This window comes from Balaenoptera acutorostrata, chromosome 10 (genome assembly GCF_949987535.1).
Source record: "Balaenoptera acutorostrata chromosome 10, mBalAcu1.1, whole genome shotgun sequence".
NCBI lineage: Eukaryota > Metazoa > Chordata > Mammalia > Artiodactyla > Balaenopteridae > Balaenoptera > Balaenoptera acutorostrata.
The window spans coordinates 86049579-86062897 of record NC_080073.1 but is presented as its reverse complement, the minus strand read 5'-3'; the positions used below and the strand labels follow the sequence as shown (position 1 = coordinate 86062897).

Below are 13319 nucleotides of genomic sequence, written 5' to 3'. Positions count from 1 at the left end.
AGTAATTAAGATCTTAAAAGTAAAAACTGGGAGGGAGGTCTCAGGAAGTCACTAATTTAAGGGCATCTGTGGGTGCATGAGGAACCAATTTGGAGACACAAATATTTTCATATCCCTCTGCTCCTTATACAGAGACAGGTGTAGGATTTATGGGGACCTCAGTGAGGTGGTCTAGAGATGAAGAGAGACAGAAGGACATGGTACAAATGACAGACAAGGAGAGAGAGGGAGGCAGAGAGACAGGCGAAAGAGAGTCATGGAGAGATATTGAGAGACCTTCAGAGATGTGGAGAGACAGAGATTCAGAGATATAGGAGCAGAAACCCAGAGGCAAAAAAAAAAAAAAAAAAAAGCCTGGGGTCAATGAAGACAGATACAATTTAATTTGAAACTGAGAGAGGCAGAGCCTCCCTCCTTAAAACACTGCCCTAGGAATAGATTCCATGATTACAAACCCCCTGCAGCAATATGGTCCTAGCAACCTGTTTAATGCTTGATTAATAGCAGGATCCCCCTTTCGCACCTTCCAGCCCCAATAGCCTGCCCTTGGCTACTAGTGTGCATCCTTCTCTGTGTCATTTCCACTCAGGTCCTGTAAAGAGCAATCTGCTTCATCTATATTGTGTTACAAACTGACAGTTGTGGTTAGGGTACTCATGTTCTACCATTTAAAAACAATCAGAATCACATCTAGTGGAGAATGCATTATTTCTCTAAAGGAAAAATGCTGGGCAAGCAAAAACACCACTGACCAGAATATTTGGTTAACCAGGGCACCCTATTCACTGATTCTGCAAGAAAATAGTTTGAAGTGTGTGCCATGTGCTGACAATGGAGCAATGATAACTGTGTGTGACACCTACAGAAAGAGATTGACAAGTGTTACTTTACTAAACATGTTAAGCCCCCTCCGTTGGCCTCACAGGTGGTCTGTTCTGGTTGCCAGCACTGCTCTGATTCCAAAGACAATGCTCACCTTTGTGTCGTGCGGTCTGCTGTTGCCCAGTAGTGCTGTGGTAAACATGGAGAGCCTGTGGATTGGTGAGCAGCTTTACTTTGATCAAGTTCTGAAGAAGCCGTGGGAGGCTGTGACAGCATTACTTAAGGATGTAGGGTCAGTGGGAATTGGTGGTTTGTGTAGCTGTAATTTTTAAAAACAGTTAAAAGTCTATTTAGGTAAGTTTGAAAAATCAGCTTTCTGTAATATTTTCTGCTTTAGAGGACCAAAAATTGTAAAAATCTTAAGGATTTAGTCTTATTAGAAGGGAGTATGAAGGTGTAGAGTCATTTTTAAGGGAGGAAGCCTTGAGAACAAGCTTTCATGATCACTAAGTCTGGGACCAATTAAGGAAAAATTGAACATATTCAGCTCTTTATCAAAACTGAAATTAAAAAAATGGAAGACGAGAAATCTCAATATCCCAAACAAGGTGATTTGATGTCAACTTTCACAAGGACAGAGAACTAGAAGATGAATTGACAGCTTTCAATACCAAGCGGCTGAAGCCTTCAACATATATCAGAAATAGGAAGAACACCTTCTGATAGTTTAAAAAAACACTGGTTTGGATAGAAAGACCCACTTTCAGAAAAGTCTCAATCTGCTTTCATAAGAAACAGAAGAACAGAAGGAAAAACAAAATGTTTGAAACCCTGTAATATGTATAAAGTCTTACTGATAAGGAATGTCAGATCAGTTCTCTCAAGAGTAACTTAAAGTTGACAGATCTGGCTGCTGTACTTGGAGAAGATAACATGGATGTTGTAAATTGATGGAATTGTCAGAAAAATAAAGAATAAAACAAAAACTAAGTCAGAAAATAGATATTCTTCTGTGTTGCTTTAAAAGAATCATTGAAGAAACTTGTTTATGCTTCTAAATCAAATACTTCTTGAAAAACTCTTAAAGGAGAAAGAAATCAAATGTACTAAATTGGCTGAAAAAGAATACAAAAGAAGCACTTCCAGGTCATACTGTATATATACAAGCTTGGGAAGAATCTATGCAGACAGAATGCTCCATTTGAAAGTGAGTTTCAAAGTCTTCAGGAGAAAGTTAGTGGCATTCAAGAAAATGAAATGCGATTCCAGAGAATATTTGATCTAGAAAGAATTCATTGCTTAACATGGAGATGAACATACTCCATGTTGTACGTCTTCTTTGGAAAAACATCTATTCAGCTCCTCTACCCATTTTATAATCAGATTGTTTTTTTTTCTATTGAGTTATATGAGTTCTTTATATATTTTAGATATTAACCCCTATTAGAATATGATTTGCAAATATTTTCTCCCATTTGGTAGGTTGCCTTTTCATTTTCTTGATGGTTTCCTTAGCTCTACAGAAGCTTCTTAGTTTGATGTAGTCTCAATTGTTTATTTTTGCCTTTGTTGCCTTTATTTTGGTGTCAAATCCAAAAAATCATTGCTAAGACCAATGTCAAGGAGCTTACCTCCAATGTTTTCTACTAGGAGATTTATGGTTTCTGGTTTTACATTTTAGTCCCTAATCCATTTTGAGTTGATTTTTGTGTATGGTATAAGATAGGGGTCCAGTTTCATTCTTTGCATGTGACTATCAAATTTTCCCAAAACATTTATTGAAGAGACCATCCTATCTCTACTGTGTATTCTTGGCTCCTTTGTCATAAATTAATTGACCTTATAGGCATGGGTTTATTTCTGGGCTGTCTGTTCTGTTCCATTGATTTGTGTGTCTGTTTTTATGCCAGTGTCATACTGATTTGATTACTATAGCTTTGTAATATAGTTGAAATCAGTAAGTGTGATGCCTCTAGCTTTGTTTTCTTTCTCAAGAATTGCTTTGGCCATTCATGGTCTTTTGTGATTCCAAACAAATTTTAGGCTTGTTTGTCCTCTTTCTGTGGAAAATGTCATTGAGATTTTGATAGGGATTGCATAATGTAGATCACCTTGGGTAGTATGGCCATCTAAACAATATTAATTGGATTGGGCAGGAAGTTTTAGGGGGAGCCATGCAGAGAGAGAACTAAGAATGTAAAGACTGTTGAGTGAAGCCCCAATATTTGAATCACTAGTGTCATAAGAAAAAAGAGACCAATAGTGAGTAGTGGCATCTATTTTAAGACAATGTATGACCATTATTGTACATTGAAATATTCCTCCAAAATAATAATAATAATAAAGTGGTACAAAAAGGAAAATCCCTCATCAACTCAGTAATCATCTCAGGCTCTATACTGATGAATTAGCATATAATTCTGCTCCTTTTCTCAGCCATAGTAAAGTAAAATGTCTCTGGTAGCAAACTATCCATTGTATGGAAGTTATTTAATGAAGAACAAGCATGTTTTTGGCTTATTAGTAGCTCAATCTAAAAGTGTCAACTGACAAAGAAAATATGAAGGACTAAAAAAGCTTATTGAAAAAGCTTTGCCATGAAATAGAGAACAGTAGACTCCAAGGACCAAGATGGCATTGTTAACTTTGGAAAGAATAGAGCCTGCACAATAGAATCAACTGGGAAGATTTTGAAATTAGCAATGCCTGGCCTCTTCCCAAGAGATGCTGTTTCAATTGGACTCAGAAGGGTCTGGTCCTAGAAAATATTTTTGAATCTCCTCAAAAGATTCTAATAAGTGTTTACGTTTGAGAACCATTGGGATAGAGGTGTGATAAATTGTTAAGATTTTAAAAGCCAGACATTAGGTGAATATTTCAAGCAGTCTATATTATTAATGATGAAAGAAACAGATCATTCTTTACTACCTGGTATAAAAAATAAAGCTTATACTGGAAACAGGAACAATTAGCTTGGTGACCTAAGAAAAAATTGGAAGATAATTTCACTACTGTAATTAAAGGCAAAGGACTAAATCCCTGTGGACTAAGAAATTTAACAAGGAAAAAAAAAGGCGCTAAGAACTTGGGCCCTTTTATTTACTCAGTCAGTGCTATTGTATCTTCTTGGGAAACACCACAAGGTAAGATTGGAAAATGAAGTTTAAATTACAAAATTTCTAGCACCTTCCTGGTTTCAATGAGGCAGAAATGGATGAAAACCTATACTATTTTAGCAATAAATATATTTTCTTCTCTAATTTGAGATACATTACTTCATCCCATATTTAAAACTTGAGTAATATTAGTGTTGACTAGATCTTGGAGTTTTTAAAAGGATACTATGTGAATGTAAGACATTATTATGATTTGGTTGTTCCATCAATACAATGTACACTACCTTAAATTCATTCAGAGAATTTCTTCATGGATCTCATTTATAAGTTCAAGACAGTTTGTTTTCCCCTAAGAGGCACATGTCCAAATGTGTGTAAAGCACAGTTCTGTTTGATTAAGATAGTATCTTAAAAAGGTAAGCCATTACTTTACTTTTTAGTGGCCTATACTCTAGTTTAGAGAATAAGTCATTACATAAAATAATAGGTGAAAGTAAAGATGCAAATCAATGTATGTGTTATGGATTGAACTGTGTTTCCTTAAAATGTATATGTTGAAGTCCTAAACCCCAGTACCTCAGAATGTGACCTTCTTCAGAGATACAGTCTTTACAAAGGTAATAAAATTAAAAAGAGATCACTAGGGCTGGTATTAATCCAAATGACTGGTGTACTTATAAAAAGAGGAAATTTGGAGACAGACGTGAACAGGGCAAGAATGCTATGTGAAGATGAAGGAAGAGATCAAGGTTATATTTCCACAAACCAGGGAATATCAGAGATTGCCAGCAACCACTAGAAGTTAGGTGAGAGGCATGGAACTGATTCTTCCTTGTAGCCCTCAGAAGGAACCAATCTTGTTGACACATTGATCTCACACTTCTAGCCTCCAGAATTGTGAGACAATAAGTTCCTATTGTTTAGTCTACCTGATTTTTAGTACTTTGTTATGGCAGTCTAACAAACTAATACAATATGATTAAATACCAAAATTGTGATGATAATAATAATGATTAAGATTGTTGAAGCTTATCTTTTCTGAGTTCATATTTTGGATTAAGCTTTATGCTGTGTAATTTATAAAAGTTATCTTTTGTAATCTTTGCAACAATCCTGAGAGATAGATATTAGTCTCGCTATAGAACTTAAAAAAAAAATAGAGGAAGCCTGATAGTATCACTGTTGGCAGTAGAGCAGTGATTCAAACCCAGATATGTCTGATCTCAAAACTGATGTCCCTGTGCAGCACTCTGCAACAGTTTTGGTAAAGAGCAGTCGAAGAGGCCACATGACTGAATTTAGTGAGTGGGGAGCATATTATCTATTAAAATGAAGTAGAGTTCATGGGATAATGAAGTTGTTCTAGAGCTGGAATGAAGTCATGAACTGAAAATGTTGGGGTGGCTTGGAGAACAAAACTTACTCTTCATGAGGGAAGTAATCTGAGCCAAGACCTTACGTCAGAAAATGTGGTGGAGTGTTTGGGATGAAAAGTAGGGTTTGTGTTGGAAAAAAATGAGGAGAAACTTCATGAGATGGTGGAAATAACCTCTTGTGCAATATCCTGACCCCCCCAAGAAATAGTTGCCATTTGCTTCTCTGACAGTTTGGAGCTGGGGAGGCTTTTGAGGAGGAAAGTAACATAACTCAATGGTACTAAAAAAAAAAAAAAATTGAATATTTGAGAATATTGAATTGAATTGAGAATATTGTATCCGCGGGATGGGAAGTAAAGGATTTACTTTATTGGAAATTTAACAATGTTACTGGGAGAGGCAGAGGAAATTTTCAGAAGTAGCCCTGTGTTTCCAATAGGTACTAGCTTTTCTCTATATGGAATACCATGAGAGAGTCCTCTTCGAAGGCAGGAAGATGGACTACAGCAGTGGTTCTCAAACAGTAGCCAGCATCCAAATCACCTGGAGGCTTGTTAAAACATATTTCTGATTCAGTAGGTCTGGGGTGGTGCCTGGGAATGTGCATTTCCCACAAGCTCCCAGGTGATGTTGATGCTGCTTGTTTGGGGGGATCACACTGTGAGAACCACTGCACTAGATGACCATCTTAGGTCATGCTTGTGTGATATGAAAATTCAACTGACTTCCTGCAGGCTTTTACTGTGTTCTGCAGGAGGATGGTTTTGCTGGCTTATAAGGGAAAATGCAAGTTAGGAGGGACTCTGGCATCCACAGATAAATTGACCTCTTCAAGCGTGATATGCCCTGACCATGTTCAAATTTTTATCTGTCCTCTCTATATGGTCTCTTCTCTATTTCTTATTCCTCTCAAGAGTACATTTTTCCTCAAAATTGATACGAATTCAGTCATCTTCCTCAACACAGGTTTTCTTCTTTTCCTCTTTTCTCCAGGTTTCCTTTTACATATATATATGTATATGAATAATCCTCATTTAGTAAGTAGGAATAAATGTAAGCTCAGTTTCATTCTGTATTCAAAAGAATTAATTAGGTATAGCCATATAGTGTTTTATGATGTTGTGTTTGTAATGACCAGTGGCACTAGAGCCCTTAATTTAAGATTGTATAGCATGAAGCATTTTGTGAGCACTTGGATATGGATTTTCTTTTGTGAGAAAAAAGCAAACTACTTCACCGAAGATTGAACTAGCACACTTTAAGATTTTGGGTGTATTACTCTGTAAAGTCCTTTGTATTACTATTTGTCTAACTAAAGACAGTCAAAGGTACTTTTGAAAATTACTAAACCACAATTTTTTGGCCACTAATATTATGCATGATATAGCTTTGCAGGTGTGACAATACTGAGATTTTAAAAATCAATTATTTCTTTAAACCTTCTAGCAAATTTAAAAGATCAGTTTTTTTTTTTTTTTTAATTATTTATTTTATTTATGGCTGTGTTGGGTCTTCGTTTCTGTGCGAGAGCTTTCTCTAGTTGTGGCAAGCGGGGGCCACTCTTCATCGCGGTGCGCGGGCCTCTCACTATCGTGTCCTCTCTTGTTGCGGAGCACAGGCTCCAGACGCGCAGGCTCAGTAATTGTGGCTCACGGGCCTAGTTGCTCCGCGGCATGTGGGATCTTCCCAGACCAGGGCTCGAACCCGTGTCCCCTGCATTGGCAGGCAGATTCTCAACCACTGCGCCACCAGGGAAGCCCTAAAAGATCAGTTTTTGATTAGAAATTCTTATCATTGTAAATACTAGGTATTCCCAGGGATAGTGACACACACACAAGCACATACACAAACACAGGTACATTCCCCAAATTAAATCACCCTTGGGAGAGTCTGTTAAACAATGCCCTTGTATGATATTGAAAAGAGATGCCAACTGCCTTTTTGCCTTATTTCAATGTTGTCAATATTGTAACTTAACATATATCAAAAACAGTTAGTTTGAGTGAGATACAAGTTTCCTATGGAAAATTAAGCTTTATTTAGTAAATCAAGTACATCCTTGAACACTCTGAATGCTAAGTTGAAGTTTCTAATGGCCACAAATATGTATGTGCAGGATGAGCTGGAAACTTAAGGGTCTTCAGAAATAAAGGTTAATTAGCTTGTATAGTAACTATCAACATATAAGGATTAGGGTTGTGGATTATGAATATAAGACCAGATGCATTTGTATGAATGAGAGAGTTTTAATAACAAATTTGTATGACTGTGTGACTGAGTCATTGGAAATAAGAAAAGAAGTGAAGAATTCAAAGTTGCAATTTATGAATACTGAGATATACAGTTAAAGAATTAAGGAAGACTATGGTATAAATATTTGGAGTAGACAGAATATAGAAATGGGTAAGGACACTGGCAACAATGTATTGATGTCTCATGGAAGTGAGAACATATACGTGCATATACCTTTGGGTACCTGTACATATACAATAATTATAACAATACAATTTGATAGGTGCTGTTTAGGTGTGTTTAGAAAGTAGTGGGAGGGTTTCCAGCTCAATAGTACTGAGGAGTATATGTAGCAGTAAACAAGGACAATGATTATGAAGAGATGATCAGCAAACTAAATATTACAAGGGATAGATGGAAGGATCAAAACACATGGCTATTTGATGAACAAAACAAACCAGAGATTGATGCAGTCGTGAGTTAAACGCAAAGGTCCCACGTGAAAAGACATTAACTGAAGATCTGTTCAAAGAATGCTGTTCCAGTCAGCCCCACCACCATTCTCTCCCACCCTCGCTCCTCATGCAGAGCAGTTGGCAGCCAAGTGCATACCTGGAAGCAAAACAAATGAAACCAGTACTGCCCTGTAGGACAACAATCAAATTGACTCGGAACATTAAGAGTTCTCATAGGGGTTGGCACCCCCACATAAAGCTCTCCTCATTTAGGTATTCAGCAAGTCCCATCTTAAGGGTTAACTCCACTTACAATGCTCACATCTAATTTTCTCATTTTCAGGCTCCACTTAAGTAACCAGCTTTCACAATTCAGCTACCCCTCCAAGGTAAAATATCAGGTCTCTAAAAAATCAGTCCTGTCTTTACAAAAGCAGAGGAATTTGTGCTCCTAAAATTATAATTATTGTCTAAAATTATAAAAGTTGCATTGGAGTTAAACAATATTTAAATTGATAGACAATCATAATACAATCTCTCAAAAAGATATTCTAGTAAATGTTGTCAACAGGGACAATACTGGTTATGGAAGGGATGGTGAAGTAACACAGTCAGAGATATTAGGTATTCACATTTCTTATGAATCCAACAAAAATAGAAATAGAGTTTTAATAATGTTTTATGAATGTAGAAAGAGAGATAATAGAAGAAACAGATATGAAAAATACTATAATTATCAAACTGTATGAAGAAAATGTCAAAAGAGATGAAAGGATGTTGAAAGACAAATTCTTTTTTTAAATTATTGAAATATAGTTGAGGTACAATATTATGTTAGTTTCAGGTTGACTCCATAGTGATTTGACATTTGCATACAGTATGAAATGATCACCATGGTAAGTCTTGTAACTGTCTGTCCCCATATAAAGTTAATAAATTATTATTAACTACGTTCCTAATAGTAAAGGAATAGATGGCAAATGGCAAGATTTCATTTTTTTAAATGGCTGAGTAATATTCCATTGTGTATAATATATACCACATCTTTATCCATTTATCTATTGGTAGACGTTTCAGTTGCTTCCATCTTTGATATTGCAAATAATGCTGCAATGAATGTTGGGATGCATATACCTTTTTGAATCAGTGTTTTTGTTTTCTTTGGGTAAACATCCAGAAGTGAAATTGCTGGCTCATATGGCAGTGCTGCTTTTAATTTTTTGATGAACCTCCACGCCGCTTTTCATAGTGGCTGTACCAATGTACCATTCCACCTGCACTTGAGTTCCATTTCCCCTACATCTTCACCAACACTTGTCATTTGTTGTAAAATACATAAATTCTTAACTTTCATGTCAGGTATGGTGAATTATAAAATAGAGGAAAAAGCATATTATTATGACTGTAGCCAGTGAGTGAAATAATAAATTAAAAAAAAAAACTGCCTCTAGAGAACAAGATATGACTGAGGATTTCACATTTACATGGGCATTTTATTTTAATTACAAACATTTTAACATTAAAGTTAAGACAGATAATATGGGAGAATAGTAGAAAATACTACAGATAATTGAAATAACCTGATTAATGAAAACCAAGAATTTGAAATTTGTATTCTCACTAAGAAGTCTTTATATTTTTGGCAACACTCTTCCTGTGTAAACTTCCCTATTTCTCTAACCATTTATTTAGAAAAATAATTTTGTATAAATATGTGAGAAGTAAAATTCTTGTCAGCTAATACTATCGTAAGTAAAAACTTATACAACTTTGACGGCCCTCCTTAAGAAAAAAAAGAATATAAAATGATGAATACAGAACTGTTAGGTTCTTGTAATGGATTTAAGCTTCAATTAAATCAATTCTCCTCTGGGTAAGGATGACAAAACATAAAGAGATTTGAGAATAAGGAAATTTTAAAATGTGCTAACTCTTTGCCTGAAAAATTTCTTGGAATGGGGCCATACTGTAGAAGCCAGAGACATTTAGACCAGGGCCAGTGAAAGCTGGCTTCAACAGCATTCTGGAGTAAAGGCATGAAACCTGTCCAATCTTTAAGCACAGTTAGGTTGAGGCAGTGGTAGGTAGCATGAGAGAACACCTTTCCTTTAATGACAAAATAAATCATGTCATGAGGTTGGCTGGGTTCCTCTTCCTTGATGTTTCAACAACATAAAAGCTGTCTCTCTTCAGTTTCTTTTAGTCTAATCTTTTGTAGCATAATTCCGTATTTTCCCTAACCACAACAAGCTGGTCTTAGCTCACTCCTACACTGATAGAGATATACCAAGACATTTATTTATTTTTCCCATATTAGATGCTGATTTAGGGAATTCAGCAGAACCACAGGGTATGGAATTTGGGTACTTTCCTATACCTTCTTAAAGTTTCTTCATTTTGGTGAATATGAAAAGAAATCCCCAGATAGTGTCTTTCTCCTACTGAAACATAAATGATAATTTTGGTTTTCTACTTCCTCATCTATAATTAAATCTATTCATGATGTATAAATTGCTTGCAATCATTCACCAATTATTCTGCACTGGAAGTTCATCATTAATATACTTTTATAACTAGTAGTCCCGTTTGATCTCTAAGTTGGGTGTGCAAATATGTAAATGTATATGTCAGTATTTCTTGGAAATAGCAGATTATTTGTTATTTTACTTTACTATGTAGGCAATGACATTCAAAATGTTCTAATCCTCTGTTACAGAATTCACTACATACTGACATATGATAAATTTATGGATATAATCCTGTCTAATAATAGCTTATATGTTTCTTGAGAAGTCAGATGCCCTGTCCAGATGCTGTGGCTTGCACTGATATCTTGTTTAATAATCACAACTTAATTAAAAAGTTATCTCTACTATGTAAACGAAATAAAATGAAGCACGTAGAAATAACTTGTCAGAGGACATGCACGTTGGTAGTGGTGGAGCTTGAGTGTGATTAACGCCACCTGACTGCAAAGTCTCTGCTCATCCTTTTCCTGTCCTGACCGTATCGTGTATGTTGGTTTACCAGGGTACCACACATAGAGTGGACAGTGAATAAGTAACTGTCCCAGATATTTAACATTTATAACTTCTTGTGGTTCTAGATAAAGAAAATATTCATCATGGTATGGGTGAATCAGACATTTAGCTCTGACTTCACCTTGATGGGAATTTTTAGTCACACGCCACTCATATCTTTCTGTTCTCTCTGGTCCTGGGCCTCTTCACAGTGGCGCTCTTGGCAAACGCTGTCATGGTTCTCCTCATCTACCTGGACACCTGGCTCCACACCCCCACGTACTTCCTCCTCAGCCAGCTCTCCATCATGGACCTCATGCTCATCTGCACCACTGTACCTAAGATGGCCTGCAACTACCTCTCTGGCAGGAAGTCCATTTCTGTAGCAGGATGTGAAGCCCAGGTATTCTTCTATGTGTCCCTATTTGGCGCTGAGGGCTTCTTGTTTGCTGTCATGGCCTATGACCACTATGTTGCCATCTGCTACCCTCTTCAGTACCCTAATCTCATGAACTGGAAAGTCTGTGGACTCATGGCTGCCTCCTCATGGATCCTTGGTGTCTCTGATGGGATTGTTGATGTAGTTGCTACTTTGTCCTTCTCCTGTTGCAGCTCCCGAGAAATATCCCTGTTCTTCTGTGATATCCCGGCACTCCTACGTCTCTCATGCACAGATACTTCCACATTTGAAACACCTATTTTTAGCTGTTGTGTATTAATGCTCCTCTTCCCTTTGTCACTCATCATTATCTCCTACACACATGTAATTATAACGTGTGGGTCGCATGAGTTCTGGGGAGGGTAGGCACAAGGCTTTCACCACCTGTACTTCACACCTTATTGTTGTGGGGATATATTATGGAGCAGCTACGTTCATGTATATGTGGCCCACTTCTAAGCATTCCCCAACCCAGGACAGGATGGTGTCAACCTTCTACACCATTCTCACTCCCATGCTGAATCCCCTTATATATAGCCTCTGGAACAAAGATGTGGCCAAAGGTACTAAGGAAGGGGAAATCTAGAGAATAAATTGAATAATGGTTTACAAGGACTTCTTTTCTCTCATAACTACTCTCTCTCTTGCACATTCATTTATGAAAAACAAACACATGATTTAGCAACAAATATACAGACCATTTTCCTAAGTTATTTACAGCCATCAGAGTTGATGGACTCTGGGTACACATTCAGTTAATTGGTATATTTTGCATTCACTGTATATTCATCTTGGTTTTAAGCATAAATCAATTAAAGTTCTTGAAAACTGAAAAATTATGTTAATAAACAGATATACTTCTGTTTATCGAACTAAATAGTAAATAAACTGCATTATATGCTTTTCCTTATTTTTAAAACCCAGTGTCTTGTTGAAGTGCTTATATTATGACTTATGTAATAAGTTAAATACCACACTTGTCTAATTCATTTTGTTATTATTTCATTTTAAATAAATAGTCTAACCAGCAAGTAAGTCATGGATATTTTTCATTTACCAAAAAGCTTGTCCTATAATGAATGTTACTTATTTTGCCAGAGGAAAACAATTTTTTTTCTTTATTCCCTCTCTCTCTCGCTCTCTTGCTTAGTTTTTGACTTCCCTGATGCACTGAGCATTTCTGTAATTGAAGATTATGTTATGGTGGAACCACTTATATTCCAGAGTTTTGGCAGTTACTACAGTAGCATTATCCTATATTCTATTTAGTTTTTATTGAGGTATAACAATTTGCAATATTATATTAGTTTCATGTGTACAATATAGTGAAAGTGATTCAAAATCTTTGTATATTATATTCCATTTATAGTTATTATAAAATATTGGCTATATTCCCTGTGCTGTACAATATATCCTTCTGGCTTATTTATTTTATACATCGTAGTTTGTACTGTTAAGTCCCTACCCTTATCTTGCCCCTCCCCACTGGTAAGCACTACCAGTTTGTTCTCTATATCTGTGGGTCTGTTTCTTTTTTGTTATATTCACTAGTTTGTTTAATTTTTTAGATTCCACATATAACTGATTGCATATAGTGTTTGTCTTTCTCTCTAACTTATTTCACTAAGCGTAATATCCTTCAGGTCCCTCCATGTTGTTGGAAATGGCAAAATTTCATTCTTTTTTATGGCTGACTAGTATTCCATTGTGTGTGTGTGTATATGTGTGTGTGTGTGTATATATATATATATATATATATATATATATATATATATATATACACATATATATATACCACATTTTCTTTATTCATTTTTCTGTTGATGGACACTTAGGTTGCTTCCATATCTTAGCTATTG

At 36.1% G+C, this 13319-nt stretch overlaps 2 protein-coding genes across 2 annotated transcripts in view; both read left to right on the top strand.

The window, feature by feature from the left end:
- The window catches only part of LOC103004316 (uncharacterized), a 353565-nt gene that overhangs the window by 199234 nt on the left and 141012 nt on the right, over positions 1 to 13319 (top strand). The window lies entirely within an intron of this gene.
- On the top strand, positions 11126 to 12046 carry LOC102997217 (olfactory receptor 2M2-like). Its single transcript, XM_028165687.2, is given in 3 exon segments — positions 11126 to 11189; positions 11192 to 11796; positions 11798 to 12046. Coding segments are annotated over 3 exon segments (918 nt in total).